At 31.7% G+C, this 17,531-nt stretch overlaps 1 protein-coding gene across 1 annotated transcript in view; it reads right to left on the bottom strand.

The window, feature by feature from the left end:
* The window catches only part of KLHL1 (kelch like family member 1), a 305,504-nt gene that overhangs the window by 180,835 nt on the left and 107,138 nt on the right, over positions 1-17,531 (bottom strand). Inside the window, exon 3 of the mRNA XM_019751890.3 lies at positions 15,341-15,477. Coding sequence (XP_019607449.1) covers positions 15,341-15,477 — 137 coding nt within the window. The remainder of the gene's footprint in view (positions 1-15,340; positions 15,478-17,531) is intronic.

Raw genomic sequence — 17,531 nt, 5'->3', positions numbered from 1 at the left:
CTTTAAATAGAATAATTCATACATAAACAACTAGTTTTTTCAAAGGCAATTCAGCTGAGAAAGGATAGTCTTTGAACACATTTTGCAGTCAGTGTACAGTGTACAGTCAGATGATCACGTACAAAAACTTGTACTTTAATCCATACCCCACATAATATATAAAATTTACTCAAAATGGATCATAGTCCTAAATGTAAAACCTAAAACTCAAATCTTCTATAGGAAAACGTTGGTGAAAATCTTTGTGGTCTTAAATTAATTAAATATTTCTTAAAACATTGAAGGCATAATCCACAAGAAAAAATTGTTAAATTGAACTTCATAAAATTCACTGCAAGTGAGAATATTAAAGGAACAATAGAATAATAGAATGGAAAATATGTTTGAAAAATCATATGTCTGATTAGCACTTGTATCCAAAATACATAAAAAATAATTTAAAAACGCTATCAATAATAAGAAAAAATTAAAAATAGACAAGGTATCTAAATAGACATTTTACAAACGAAGATACATGGATAGAAAATGCTCAACATCATTAGCGCTTAGGTGAATGAAACTTAAAAGTCAATGAGGTATCACTACAACTATCACTATATATTAGAAATCTTTAATTCAAACTTTATTCACAAAAACCACAGATAGGATATTATAATTTGAGACATTGTGCATTATGTTTTTTTTTCCTTAAAGCTAGCAATATATAGCAATATTACAGTCGCAGAAACTTCACATATGCTATTATCATGATCACCATATTGTTAAAATAATCTTATAAGTGTAAATTTAACATATAAAATAACGTGTGTGTGCGTGTGTCTGTATGTTTATCTCTTTATCTTCCCAGGTCAACACTTGAAAAGTGATTCAGAGATATTATGTCAGTGTGATAAGGTATAGGATATGAAAGCTATTTGTAAAAACAAACAATTATTCAGTCCAAATTCAAATACTGGGTCTATTCCGGTACTTCATGATAATTTAGATAAAATTTTAACAGGGCATATCTCCTTCCTTTTCTGGAAACAAAAAAAAAAAAAAAAAAGAAAAAAAAAAGAAAAGAAAGAAAGAAAAAGGAAAAAGAAGGAAAAAGAAACAGAAAAAAGGAAAAGCTTGAATTTTCACAGATTATCTGTAGACTAATTTTAAAAATTTACCTATTGGTAACTAATCATGCAAATTTGGAAGATATAAGCAATGTTTGTTGCTAAGAATTAAAATTGTTCTATATTTTTTTCAACTTGGAATGTATCCAATGAGAGGGTCCATTTGTAAAAGCCGGAAGGCACAAATGGAATATTAGCGAATGTTGAGCTTGAATGAACACAAATTGAGCTACATCATGCATGGTATATTTCTTCATAGTTATAACCTGACTATTTCTCTGACAAGCTTAGATGGTAAAAGGCAAAAATCTGCCAAGTATTTGACTTCAAAGTGAACCAAAACACAAAAACAAAAACAAAACAAAACAAAAAACATGAATTCTGTTAATGAAAAAGAAAGTAGCAAGTCTATACTTTCATTCAAAATTAACTTTCAAGGCATAATATTCTCAAATGGCTTTAGGTTTACTAAGAGGGAAAATCTACATGGTTTTACCTTAGATGTCATAGAAAATTGGCTTATAAATATCTCATACCTAGATGAAACTTTGGATACCTAAGGAGCATATGAATATAGTAGCAGATAACCCAGAGAAAATTTTCTCAGATAATAAGGAAATATTTATTATCTCTCTTGACAACTGTAGAGGAAAGTTGTCTCCAGGACTAATTAATTGAAAGGCTGAAAACATCATCAGGAAATAGCCGTCATCTCAAGTGACAAGCTATTTCTTCATGGTTGCCATAGTTTCAAGCTCCAGATTCAGACAGGAAAACTCATCAGAAGAGGAACTATTCCTTCATGTATATTTCTTTGCATCATTGAAGAAATCTTTACTAAAAGTTCCCCCAAAGTTTTCTTTCTGTGTTTTCTTGGCAAAAACTGTTATCATATGACTATGCCTAACTCAATAATTAGTAATGGGTTAATACCCCAACGCTTGATTTTGACCCTATGTAAATTAGAATTATAGAATTAGAGTAACCCTCCTTTGAGTCAACTGGGGTAATAAGAAGGAGATGACTTTTGAATAGGGTGCCTCCAATATGTGCTACATTTATCTATAGTCTCACTTTAAGTAAATGCTAAAGCTATTGAGTGTTCCAAACATGTATAAGTTGACTTAAACCCTGAATTTCTATAAAAGAATATAGTTAAATTTATACTGCAATGGAATGAAAATATGTAAAATAAAGTAGGGAGGAAAAGCAAAGATTATAGAAGACTATAAATCTATGCTGTTTTATTATTTAATAGGCAAGTGGTATCATATTTAAAAAACTGTGACATATAACCATATTTAATTTATAAACTCAGTTACATTGAAAAAATATGTGTTTTATCAGATAGGTGCAAAAACTTATCCTAAATCCCATAAAGTAAATTAATTATTTTATCTATATCTATGTATCTATGTGACTATCTATCTACCTATCTATCTTTAATGGAAAGAAAGACTATTATTGTCAAACTAGAAATTAAAACAAAATTAAAAATTAATATTTTAGTAGTTCATAGGGAATGAAAATTAAGTTTTGTGTCTTAGAATACTTTTAGATTTATAGAAAACTTGCAAAGATTGTAGAGATTTCTCATGTAGTACACACCTGTTTTCCCAAGTTATTAACATTTTACATTAGTATGGTACGCGTGTTAAATTAATAAACCAATATTGTTATACTTTTATGAACCTAAGTTCATACTTTACTCACATTTCCTTTTTTCTTTTTTTTTTTTCCCCCCCCAGTTGAATGTGTTCTTTCTGTTCCAGGATCCCACGCAGGATAACACACTTCAACTTCATCTTGTCATTACATGTCTTTAGGCTCCTCTTGGCTGTGACAGTTTCTCACACTTTCCTTGTTTTTGATGGCTTTGACAGTTTTGAGGAGTACTGGTTAAGTATTTTGTAGAATGTCCCTTAATTGGAATTTGTCTAATTATGATTACATGGGGATTATGGGCTCTGAGTCTCATTACATCATTATCTATCAACATGACTTAATCAAAGTTGATGTCAATTTTGATCACTTGGCTGAGGTAGTATTTGTCAGGTTTCTTCACTGTGAAATTACTTTTTTATCCCCCTTTTGCATACTGTGCTCTATGGAAGTAGGTCCACAGACACACTTAAGCAGTGAGAAGTTAGGCTCTATCTCCTTGAGTGCAGATTAATTCCATAAGTGACTTGAAATTCTACATGGCAGATTTGTATAGTCTTTGTCATTTATTTATTTAATAATTATTTATGTTAATACATTCATAGGATTTTTTGAGAGTTTCCAAAAAGGCAAGAGAGTTAGGTAATGTGGTTAATATCAGTTTATTATTTTTAGTAAGCTTACATGTCTTTTTGACAGTTACCAAAATAAATTTATTTTTACTGCAATTAGGACTTTTGCTGCCATCAAATTATTCCTTATTCGAATATGTGCTATTATTGGCACCCTTGTGTCTGTCTGTCTGTCTGTCTCTCTCTCTCCCTCACTTTTTCTCTGAAGAATATACTGGCTGTCCTCTAAAAATTATAGCAAACCAGTTTTAGGAAACAGAATGACAAGTTATACCTGGGAAATTCTATAATCTTAGAGCTTATTAACCAATAAAAAATGTCATACATGCCTTCCAGCTACAAGAAAAGCACAGTTTATGTTTTTTGAGTACGAGTATATCTGGAGTTCAAGGGCTCACCATTAGAAAAGTCAGGAAAATATCTATGCAAGGGCTAGTAAAAAAGTAATTGCAAAAGGAAAAGCTGTCATGTTTCTATTGCTACCCACCCTTTAGAAGATCCACTGGGTATCAGGTCAAACCAAAAATGTCAGTAATTGTCATTTACTTAATCATTTTAAACCTACTAATCTTACATAACTATCATTTGGAAAGAGCAGGAAATTGTTTGGTGAGTAAAAATCTTGACTTTCTCTGAACATTCCCTTGACACACATTCATGCACAGGTGTTTAACTTTCTTGGCTTTAGTGATAAATTATATTTTTTATGTTTAGTATATCATAATTTATAACTCTATCCCTAATCAAATATATAGATTTTTTCCCCACTCCGAGAACTTGCTAGAGAGAGTAATCTAAAACAGGTGTCACTCAATACTCAAGGATATTTTGGTTGTGAGATAAATAAAAAATAAAAATGATCAACTCATACAAGTTTTCCAAACTTCCACTGTAAGTAACATAATTTGACAATCTGTATATTAGAACTACCACAGATATGTTTGTTTGTCCATTACAGAATTAAGTACTTTAGGATAGACACCTTTAGGTGCAACATGTAGACTAAATTCAGCATAGACAATAATATTCCTTTTAAATTAAATGTACACTGAACCCAATTGAGTTTGATTCCTGAATTTAATATTCTGTTTTTTAACACATTTGAATACAACTTCATCACTTGAACTTAAATCAGACAAAAGAAAAAGGAGTTCTGTAATGCACTATTATATGCACTTTTTTGCATGTTAGTGAGGATGCATGAAGTACATCACAAAGTACCTTACAAGTATTTATTCAAAAATATTTCAAAAAATATTCCTCTCAGATTTTAATATCAAAAATCCATGTTAATTCTGAGCAAAATATCTGTGTTTATTTTATAACATAAATGACTGTGTGTTTTTTTGTTTCTGTTTTTGTGGGATTTTTTGTTGTTTTTGCTTTATTGACTAAGAAGTTACTAAAACAAACTGGCATGTCATTTTTATGAAAACAAACAGAATCTTATGACATTTACTTATGGTGCAAATCATACCATGGGTGTTGTGGATTTGAATGTGAATGTGCTTTTTGGGTCTTTTATATATGAATTTCAAAACCTTATACACCATAGATACTTAGGAATGAAACTAAGACTGAAGTTATAATCTTGTGACTTCTGTCTTTGAAATCTTTCAGATTTTTCTTCTTTTATATTCTACTTCAATGGGAAAAATAGAGGGGAGATTGAAAGGGATAAGTACATATAAGAAAATATTACTTATCACTGAACAGATTTTATAGCAATAGTGTAGTATAGTATAGTATAGTTCATATTGAAGTTATCTACAAAGTTGCTTCATCTTGGGGTCCTTAAATATTTCATGCACGATGTTGGATTGTTGTGATGTGGGAAACAATGTCAGCAATTGTGACATTTTATTCTGCTCAGATTGGCTGTTCTACCATCCCACCTATGCGTGTGGCTATCCTACCCACTTCCTCTGTATTCCAGGCCTTATAAATTGCCTGTTTTTTGTTTAACAGATTATATTTTTCAGAGCACTATCTTGGTTCTCAAAATATGTTTGATATGTTATCTCATTCCCTTTCTGCTATCATTATAGGTCATCTTTCAGAGATTACCAATTTCATTTTCTGACTACAAGCATTCACATATTTCTTGAAATCTTCTTATCTAACAGTCAGTACTCATTATCAATGTTTCTTAGCCGCTACAAACTAGAAGTCCAATAGTTACAAAGTGTTTCTGAGTCAGTATACATTTAATTTTCCAACAAGTGTGAAATCCTTTCCCAACACGCCACCCTAGTACATCCAGTTATACCATATTACTATTACCTTATTTTTCTTCACTTATGTATTTTACTTGGAAGCTATTTTAAGCGATTTTGTGAAGCAAAATTTAAATTAAATATTTCAAAGCATGAGGTTTTTTTTGTTTTGTTTTGTTTAGGCCATAAAACAAGTTTTTTTTAGTATAATTCGATAAATAAAATAATAATTTGTCAAAAAAAACCATTATATTACATAGTTCTTGGATTAGTCAAATTTACCCTTTAGTCAAAAATGTCCATTAATCAGAAGGTAGACTATATAACTCAGGAAAACACATGAAAATAATTAATGTATATCTTTGAAAATATTGTTTACATTTTGCAGAGTTGAATGTATCAGAAATGAAGATATTATATATTAAACAAATGTAAAATGATTTTTACAATTCTTACAAGATCGACTTCCATTACTCTTCTTTAAAGTTTCCTTATTGATTTTTTAAAATTTTTTATTCTACATTATCCTCTCCTCTCACTACTCTGAAGCACTTCTCCAGAGAAGAAGAAAGGATGGAGCAGGAAACATATCAGACTTCTATGAATGACATTTGGCTATAATTTCTGTTGTTGATGAATGTGACAGGAGTGCAATAGTAGCTACAATGTGCCTGAGAAGAAAGTTGAAGTACACAGTCTAAACAGCTCAGGGATCAATGTACCTTTAGGGTATCTCAAACATGCAATTCACTCATGGCTCAAATCTGTTTTCCTTGTTGAGTAGTCCTTACCATCCTTTATCTGAGGAAAACAAAGCTTTTAAAATTACAGTGCTGAGGATTCTCATTATAAATTTCATTTCTCAAGCACGAAGGGGAAGTAATCTCAACAAAGATGGCAAACCAGGCAATATGGTAATTTTTGGAAGTCTTAAGAGGGGTGCCATGACAAGGGTCATTTTGTTTGCTTGGTTTTGTTCATTTACTGGTTTATAGTTGTTTTCTCTCACATGCTATCTGCAAATAGCTTCAATTTACTAAATTTTAAACAAAAAGTATTGAGAGATAGTTAAAACTCAAGTAAAGTACTATTTTAAAATGTATGTATTATTTAGACCCATATATAAAGTTGGCACTTCAGTTTTCCCAACTGCAAGATAAAGCTGAATATTATGAGATATAATTGAGATGTGTGTGAAACATCTTAAAAAGCTAAATAATATAACATGTGCAGTGTTTTTTTAATGTGCCTTCTTATTTAGATACAGATAGTAAACAAAATTATATTTAAAATTGCAAAGTTATTGAATTATGAATGTCCAATTCTGAGGATAATTAACATTTTCAATAGTGCTATAATCAAGCACAAATATTCTCCATTTGAGTAGCACTATATACTTCCCTCAGGTTATTTATGGTTTGTGTAAAAGAAAACTAATTGTAAAAAAAGTTATAGTTGATGGCAGTTGGTACTACGTCAATGCAAGGTCACATTTTTTACTCAATGTGGTAATAACATCAGCACAGAAAAGTAACATTACCTCTCATATTAATCAGACAGAAATATGAATAACTTTAACGCTAAGAGAAAGGATGTTGAAATGTCATTAGGAAAACTGGACCATGGTTTCACATCTATGAAATTCCATTGACCTCTGTGTTAAGGTGTTTTCATTTCTATATATGACAATAATATTTGACTAAGTGCCCATCTCAGAATGTGGCTGTGTAGATCAAATGAGATAAGAGATGCTAAAATAATGAATGTAATACACTATAAAAACACACCTGAAATATATAAGATAATAAAATTACAAGTACCTTTAAAAAAATAAAAGCATGTACCACTAAAAAGGTACATGAATCATACATATTAATTAGAAAAGCATGTACCACTAAGAAAGGTACACTGAATCATACATATGAATTATAAATCATATTGTAATACTGAAGCATATAATAAATTGGAGTAAAAAGTAATAAATGTTTGATGAACAAAGTCATTATTCCCTTCCCAGTTCTGTGTTCATCTTCCTTTTCTATAACAAATGGTGCAAAAAATTTGAAGAAACTTATATCTATTATGAAGAATCATTGCAATTGAGTGCTTACAATGTGTTAAGGACTATATTAAATCTATTGAATTTTATTTGTTCATTTACTCCTTAAAACAACCCTCTTACTTAGACATTGTTATTTTCCCTTTCCAACAGTTGAATAATCTTAAGACTCCATAAAGTTAAATAATTTGACCAAGATCTCAAACTATAAAATGGGAGAGCCCAGGGGTATAATCAAAATTCTTAATGAGAAGTAAGAAATTGATACATGCAAATTAGAATAAATGCCCAGAATGAACATTGGGCTGCCAACCTCATAATGACATTTGGTTAAATATCAGTCCTGATGAAGGTTGAAGAAAATCCTAGATTTTTTTTTTTTTTTTAGATTTTATTGCAGGGGGGTGGGGGACAGGACTTTATTGGGGAACAGTGTGTACTTCCAGGACTTTTTTCCAAGTCAAGTCATTGTCCTTTCAATCCTAGTTGTGGAGGGTTGTGGACGGTGCCATTCAGCTTCAAGCTATTGTCCTTTCAGTCTTAGTTGTGGAGGGCGCAGCTCAGCTCCAGGTCCAGTTGCCAATGCTAGTTGCAGGGGTTGCAGCCCACCATCCCTTGCAGGAGTCGAACTGGCAACTTTGTGGTTGAGAGGATGTGCTCCAACCAACTGAGCCATCTGGGAGCTCAGAGGCAGCTTAGCTCAAGGTGCTGTGTTCAAACTTAGTTGCAGGGGGCACTGCCCACCATCCCTTGTGGGACTCAAGGAATTGAACTGGCAATCTTGTGGTTGAGAGGCCACTGGCCCATGTGGGAATCGAGCCGGCTGCCTTCAGATTTAGGAGCACGGAGCTCTAACCGCCTGAGCCCCTGGGCCGGCCCCTAGATATTTTTTATGTTAAATTCTACACACTACACTACACTGTCCCTTAAATGCAATAGAACCAAGTTAATAGATGTTTTGGGATTGGAGTGCAGGGGAACTAATCCTGAGAAAATATAGTCAAACTATAAGATTAACGCAGAAGAATAAATATCATGTTTTTTGCACAGTTGGTATGGTAAAATACGATTCAGTTCCTGCCTTCTCAGTACCCAAATTGGATGAAAATGTAAACAATTACAAGACTACGATCAATGATAAAATAAAACAAAAGAAGATTTTTTTAAGGGAGCAAAGTTAACTATGAGACCTGAGAGATTTTCCTTACTTGGAAACTCAGAAAGCATATGTGAGTTACAGTGTAGAAAGACATAACCTTTCCTGTATAGCTAGTAAATATTAAATTTTGCATTGCTTTTTCATTCGTAGTTTGTCTGTGAAATCCCACAGCATAAAGCCAAATGTAGTTCAATAACAATGAAAAGTTGTACGATATTCACAAAATACACATAAATTTTTATTATCTGATACTATAAGTTTCCCAAATTAGTTTTATATTATTTAGCATTGCATACACACACACACACACACACACACACACACACACACACACACACACAGTTTCTTAGTAAAATAGTAGAGTTAGGTGTGTGATAGCAACATGCATCAGATTTTTTAATTTTATTTTTATTATTTCCACTTTTTTCCTTACTGAATATATAGGTTATTTCAACATCTGTAAAAATTAACAAATCAACATTTTTAGTTAATGGGTAATAATAATACATAAAACCGGTTTTTAAAGGTTTCAGTTTATTGCGAACAGAATTTTCCCATCTAGGAAAAGCCCTAAGTGTAAAACTAATATTCTGTTAATGTGCTTGCATAATTCATGTCACTTGAATTAAATCAGTAATAAAAATGAAACAATAATTTACTTTTAATTACAATAAAAAATTCTGAAGGGAGTTTAAAATACTCAGTCCATGCTGAATATGTTGATGTATATTTTTAATATTAAAGCAAAACATTAAACATCTCACCTCCTAAGTGTGTGTATTTATTCCATTCAAATGTTTGGCAGTAAACAGAAGCTATCTTAACATCCCTTAACATGCACTACGTCTTTAATTAACTTCAGTAGCAATATGGTTTGTGTGCTACTGAAGTTTATATATATATATATATATATATATATATATATATATATATATATATATATATATTTTTTTTTTTTTTTTTTTTTAACAAGGAGGTTAAGGCTTCAGTGTGATTAAAGGGTTACTATTTGGCAGTTTAATTTTGTACTTTCTTCTTAATACCACTGCTAGATGGACAGCTTCCTTTATTTAAACCTTGTCCTTATCAGTTCTCTACAGGACCTGACACTTTGCTAGTAACCCTGCAATTCCATCTCCCATATTTGTTCGAACTCTATTTCCTTATGCATCAATGAACACAGTATATTTTCAAGTATGTCAGGATAGTAAGGACTATGTAGGAGATAAGTCAGAAGAAAATTTCTATCAGCCTGAAAGCAACTTTAAAATACAATGAACCCCAGAACATCCTTTTCAACTATATTGAATTTCCTCTTTTATTTTCACAATATGATTATCAATTTTGGGCTAGTACTGAAATATATAGAGACATGAAATCACTACAGTAGCCCTCATAATTTGTTTTACACCGTTTCCCAGTGAAGACATATTAGGCTGTGTACATCAAAAGTACATCTATGCCAAAAAAAGATAACAAAGGACAGTTATTTTAAACCCTAAATTGGAAAGTCCCTTAAAAGCAGAAAATGTGTGTAATTCAGCATATTGCTTTTGGAGCCCATCTCAGTGCATGGAACATAGTAGGCATGCAGTAAAACTTGAGAGGCATTCAATACATTCAGAGGACAAGGACTATTAGGCACAAATGTCAGTGAATTGTCAGGCACCATTGCTTCCTGCAGGCAACTAGCGTTCCATTGGGAGGAAGCATGAACCTAATCTGCAGTGAGCTACTAGTATCTAGCAATAGGGGACTCTATTTAAGCTACTGAAACTATTTTGAGGATCAGATAGTCATAAGCCATTTTAAGGAACTCAGTGATAACACATACTACACAAAGGATATCAATTTGATAGAGAAAATACCATTCAATATGTGATCTGACATTTTATTCCAGTAATACATTCAACATCTTACTATTGATCTGTGTCAGGTTACTTTAGCTCACTAAATGGGCTTTATTAAGAACCTCAGACTCTCTTAAGCATGGGGGGGAAAAAGTCTGTCCCCTCATATTAATTCAAAAGAGACCAACAAATCCTGATATATCTCATGATGATTTTGTCAATGCTTATTTGAAATATTAAACATGTAATTCTTTAAAAAAATGTTTTGGTGCCTCTGGTTTGCATCACATAGAAAAATGTTCTTAATGTTTAGGATGGAATTTCTAAAGTCCAATACATCTCTAATTTTCTGAGTAAATTGAAAGTAGAATGATGAAAAACTGTAAACATTTTTTTTTTCCTCATTTCTCCTCTGATTCCACGCTTCTGAGATGTTCGATAGAATAATTCCAGAATATCCTTACTTTATTATTCCAAATCACAGGTTTTAGCAGATTAAACAAACTGTATCCAAGGTCTTTCTTCTAGATGAGTAAAATTACAGAACAGAGTCTCTACAACATGTAGGAAAATGTTAAAAAAGCTGTTAAGTTTGTTTGAAACTATACAACTGAGAATGCCACCAAATGGATAGTGATGCATAGATCTTATTGCTTTTGGAAACAGAAGTAAAGGGTTGTTTTCTCACTATGCCCTGCTTTAATAATTTTATTTATTACCAATTTCTTTAAAGGTTTCTATTATGTGAATCTATATCTATCCAGACTTAAATTACATTTTATCATCTAGTCCATAATGTGACCCTCTTCATGCAATTTGAGATAAAATATTCTTTAACTGAATTATGGTTTGATTTTTAAAAACTGATATACAATTACATAGTCTCTGGATTACAACTAAGTATTCAAACTTTAAATTTAAGTCACCAGTCGTAAAAGGGGACTTCAAATGACATAGTTTCATTCAACGTTTTTTTGTAAAAATTTTGATGAGATGCCATTGAAACATAACTCTTGTTTATACCAATTAGCTTATGCTAAAATTGGTTTTGTTATATGTCATTTCACTGAAAGTCACAGAACATACTGAAAATATTAAATGAAGCCTTATGTATTTTATGACACACTGTTGCTTAAAAGGACCTTTGTTCTCTATGAATAGCTAAGATCACACTCAGATTTCCTAGTGAAAAACTATGAAAAAACGAAGTTTTAAAACAAGAAATTTTGAAATTACTTAAACATCTAATTAAGAATTTAGAAAAGTGATATAAATCTCATATTAGAGATACAATTATTTCTAACACCGCTGTGCATTTTCCTTTCCTTTCTATTCCTGAGCTATTACAATGTGTGAAGAAAAAGTGACCTATGGAGATTTTTATGTTAAGTAAGTAAAGACGCTAATTTTGATACTAAAATAATTAGTCATCATTTTAATAGTTGTATATTTGCCCTTCATAGTTCCAAAAATGTTTTCTTTAATTTTGTCAACACAAAGACCTTATTGGTTTTCTTTATTTTATCTGACATATTGCTAGTATAAACCTTTTAATTAGTATATCTTGTTCCTTTAAAAGTGTTCTATTCCCTTTGAGCTATTACCACCACTGCCCTCACTCCTTGGTACACAGGCCACTCTTTCCAGTTACCAAAAAAGAGTCCCCGAATATTTGCTTTAGTTCATATTGAAACTCTACCAGGCCTCTGAACCCATTTCTTCTCATGTTAATGTGCTAGAGTAGGGGAAAAGTGAGGTAGTTAGGAAGGGTGTCTCCCATATCTTACCATGTATACGTTTTACTATGCAAACTTCTTTAAAGTATGATTCCTTTCTTTAAATCAAAGATGATTAAATTCTATAACCATTGAAGCTTAGGTCAGTCAAAAATTCACTCTAATTTAACCATTTCTTCTTTTTCTTAATTTCTAAGTTAATGAAATAAATTAGCTACATATGTGTTTGTTTTTTTCAAACTTTACAGCCTTTCCAGATAACATAGAAAATTATCTTTGGAAATCCTTTTAAAGCACCCTTACCCATCTCTGCTGAATTCATTACTTCTACAGCTAATGGTTAACTATCAATTCTTGACATAGTTGATCCTTCTCAGTTTTTTCAAAACCTCAAAATTTAAGAAAATATCCCCAAATGGCTGACATTTTACACATCTCACTGCTTATTCATTTTTACCCTTTCTGTGATGCATTTATTTTTAGTCTTCTACAAAGAAAAAGTCTTAGAGATCATCTAGCAAGCTAGTTAACTACACACAGAAAGACGTACTTCCTATTCTTTGCTTTTGATATCATTGCTCACTTGATCTCTTCTATTGTTATAATTTGTGACATTGTATATAGCAAAAGTCAGGTACATTTTTATGTTATGCCTAAAATTTGCCCAATATGACTTGTAAGTTATTTCCTCATCTAATGCATTTCTATAAACTAACAATTGGAAATTTATCAACCATCAAGAAGATACGGTATCAGGAGCAAAGGCCATAATGTCAGTGGCAACTGAAAGGCAGCTTTGTATCCTGCCTGCCCTCTGCAAAGTAGAATGAAATCTAGGTCATTAGATTCAGCAGGGAGCTTTGAAACAATTTCCAAGTTTGTGCTGCACGATGATGAGTGTCTTTTGACCTAGTTTTGTACATGAGAAATGCAAGGGTGCCTGGCTATGGCGGCTGTCAGTGTTGGATCTATGCTTTTCTGTTGGTAGAAGGATTCCTAAAAAACGGAAGTTTCAGGATGTGTTTCTTTCCATGATCTGTTCACTCTCTGTTGACTGGGAGGCCATGATCTGTTCCTACTATTTCAGGCTATTTCCATTCAGGCTCCCTCAGCTTGACTGGAATTTAGACAGGCCTCTTCCTAACACTAGGCCTTTGACCTCCCTTTTCTTAGAGGATTTACTTTAGAAAATGGGTCATTGTAAATTCTTTCTCAACTCCTTTGAATAGTGAATCATTTTAAAAGCCTCTTGCCAGTTTGATATCCCAGAGTGTTTTCCTCAAGGATCTGGATGACATCCCTTTGCGAGGCCAACATCAAGAGAGATAGCACCTCTGTCTCGGTTTTATGAGGGGCTAGAAGCACAATTAGAGGGAGCAACTTGTTCCAAGTTATAAAACAAAATTCCGTCACAAAGATAGGAGAAAGTTTATTTTTCTTCAGACAAAGCCAATTAGCAAACACAGATGGCCCTTGTTCTTTCTCACCCTAGCACTTAAAAGACTTCCCCACCCGCCACCAAACTCTGTTTCAATAGAATTAAGTAAAGACTGAGTTCTGGTCTCTCTCCCTATATTGCAACAACTTTGAATACTTGCTTACGTGTTCCCTTTTGCCTAGGGCAATTATTTTGAGAAAATATAATTTAAAAATTACTGAGACTGGAAAATGTCTAGGTCATTCCATCACATTGCTGCTTTGAGATATAGCACACAGAACATGTGCAGTTTTTTCTTTTCAAAGAGGCTTCATTTACTGTTATAGTAGGGTTGGCAAACTCCTCTCTATGATAAGCCAAATCTTCAAAGAGGATATATTTCCACTTCTTCTATGGTCTTTTGGTTATAGAAGCTGATCTTTATAACATCATCTCTTGTTTCCCCATGATCAGAAATTCTGCAAAAACAGTTCCTTAAACTAGGATCCTCCTACTTTGATAATCAGGCCCTAACCCACCTTTATTTATTTATTGTATACCATGATAAATAGTTCAGTCAAATGAACCACTTTCCATTCCTAAAAGAAAATATCCATTCATACTATTTGCCCTCACTATCACATGATTTTACTGTCTTCTTATGTCATGTATCTTGAAAAGTTATTAAAATGTTTAAATGCATGTGAACCCTGATAGTGCTCTGAACAGCAGGTTTTATGCCTTGTACCTCCCTCTTAAGTTTCACATTGTATCATATTTATTCCCTCATCTAACTCTTTTTGCCATTTGAACTGTGAGCTTCTGGAGGGCAAAGCCATGGCTTATTCATGAGTTTATTTTCCAGAGACAGAGCTATTAGTTGCACATTAAACAACATTCAGCACATGTCTGCTATTTTGGCAATATTATTTGAATGCACCAGATATAATAGAGTGCAAAGGGCGATGGAAGATGTCAATGTAGAGGATCAGAAACAAACAGCTGTAAAATCCAGTCATTTTTCACAATTCTAAGTATTTTCATTGTCCCTTTCAACTAAATTTATAGAGTTCACATTAAACATTCTGTGGGGCTCTTAACATTTAAAAAACACATTTCAAGGAAAAAAGTTATTTGAATTTTAATTTCCAAAATGAAAGAAAATTAAAATCTATTTCCCTTCCTAATGCTGTAAGTATGGACCTAAACAAATTCTTACTTGATAATGAACAACTTTCTGCTCCTATCCCAAGCTCATCCATCTACTATTTATTTTTATAAGTCAGTTTAAATTCTTTGTGGAAGGAATTATGTAAACGCATTCATATATATATATATGTGATTTCAGTGACAAATGAAAGGTAGTCTGATTTTTCAGTTACTCTTTCAAATGGAAAAAAAAATATGAAGATGCCAGCTGTGTTATTCTTTAAGCTTTAAAACCTATGCTCAAATTCTAAAATTTACAAGACATCAATGTGAGTTATAATTATTTTACTGTACCTGTATATGCAAATTGGACAAGATCCCAGAGGGCATTGGGGTCTATGCCTTCCATTTTGATCTCCTCTTGTTTGGCTTCACACACATCACTTGTAAACATGGCAGCAAAATAGTCCGAGACTGAGCTCAGAACAAGCCTGAAAGAGTCAAAGGATAAAATTTAGGCCATGAATATAAAGTTTCAAAATGCTAAGTGTTGACAACCATGCAGTGCAGAGGAATTTATTATCTATCTATCTATCTATCTATCTATCTATCTATCTATCTATCTATCTATCATCTGTGTGTCTATCTATCTATCATCTATCTATCTATCTATCTATCTATCTATCTATCTATCTATCTATCTATCATCTATCTATCATCTATCTATCTGTCTATCTATCTATCATCAATCATCTATCTATCAATCTAATCTCCTTATGGATTATACTTTTAAAAACTGATTTAGAAAATATTTCTCCAATATTTGGTCACAAAGCATTTTCCTATATTTCCCTTTATAATTTTAAATATACTTTTCCTTTCACATTTAGTTCTTCCATCCTTTTAGAGAGGAATCAATTTTTATCTCTCTCTACAAACTCATTCACTTTTCACCACACTATGTACTAAAGAATTTGATTTTCCCCAGTGATTTAATGATGCCACCTATGTCATAAATTTGAGTTCTGAATGTGTACTGATCTGTCTCTGAGATTTCTATTCTTTTTCACTTATTTACCCACTCTTATGCCAACACAATATTATTTTTCTATATGCACGATAAATACATATAAATAAACATATATAAATAAATACTATGATTCTAAGTGTCTTTATATCGACTGAGACGCAGTCTCCCTCTTTATTTTTATTTAACTAGTAGCAGACTTTTATTCTTCACATAAAATTTAAAATAACTTTGTTAAGTTTGTCAAATAAATCAAATGGAATTTTAATTAAAAATAGCACTGAATTTCTGATTTTATTCAGGAATGTTTGGTATATTTATCATGTAAAATCATCCAATACAAAAGTACAAAATGTCTCTCCATTTAGTCAGGATTTTGTTTGATTCTATTTAAATTTTAATTTTTTTCCGAAAGTTGTCTTTGGTATTTTTGCTTGATTCCTACATATTTTAAAGTTTTGTTAGCATTGTGTATAGTAACAGTTTTTCTTTTTTTATTTAATGTTATTTTCTTGTGGGATTCTGTTGGTTTAGAACCCATGAGTTGAAACTTTTATAGATCCATCTTTTATATGACACATTTATTGAATTATCTTACGAGGGCTTTTGATTCTGCTCTTTTTTCCCTCTATGTAGATGATTATATCATGTGCATATAATCTCATTTTGACGTGTTGCTGTTCATTCTCTACAATTTCTCTTATTTTGCTTTCTTTAAAACCTCATCCAGGACCTCTAGTTCTGTGTTAACTAGTAGCTGTCAGGGAAGAAAATTTGTGTTCTTTTTCTATCTTGTAAGGAACACATTTAAAGACTCTTCTTTTAGTAGGATGCTTGTTTACTTTACCAAGTCAGGAAAATCCCTTTAATTTCTAGCATTGCTAAACACTTTTTTAATATATGGACGTTGAAATTCATAAAAAGGCCTTTTTTTTTTCTGAATCAAAATTATCTTTAGGATTTTTCAATTTATAGTCACAAAGGAAATTAACATATAATTTTATTTTCTTGCATTTTCTGATATGAATCTGGGATCCAGATTATACAAGTCTCATAAAATAAGTTGGCAGCTTCAATTCTTTTTAATTTTGTATAACAACTTATAGAAGAAAGCAATGCATTTTTCCTTTAAAACATTCTAGAACGCACCTGAAAAAAGAAATCTTGGTTTGGCTATTTGGGGAAAAAGTGATATATTAATCCTATTTCAATTGAATAAGCCATGAGTCTTATTTATATGCTCTATTTCTTCTTTATTAACTTTTGCATTTTACATTTTCAAGAATTTACCCATTTTACCCAGGTTCTGAAATGTATTAATGTATATTGTTCATACAATTATATTTGTGTTTAGTTCTATCAATTTATATTTCTTTTCATTTACTCCATTTGTCCTTTTGGGTTAATCATTGTATTGCCTTTTGTTTTGTCTTATTCATTGACATTTTAACTGTATCATTTTCTTAAGTGTATGTCTGCTTTTTTTTTTTTTTTTAAGTGGTTCTCTTGAGTGGGGAA

The sequence above is a fragment of the Rhinolophus sinicus genome, chromosome 16, assembly GCF_057876585.1.
Source record: "Rhinolophus sinicus isolate RSI-liver-muscle chromosome 16, RSI-T2T, whole genome shotgun sequence".
In the NCBI taxonomy this organism is placed as follows: domain Eukaryota; kingdom Metazoa; phylum Chordata; class Mammalia; order Chiroptera; family Rhinolophidae; genus Rhinolophus; species Rhinolophus sinicus.
The sequence above is the reverse complement of the archived record's forward strand: the minus strand, read 5'-3'. Positions and strand labels throughout refer to the sequence as shown.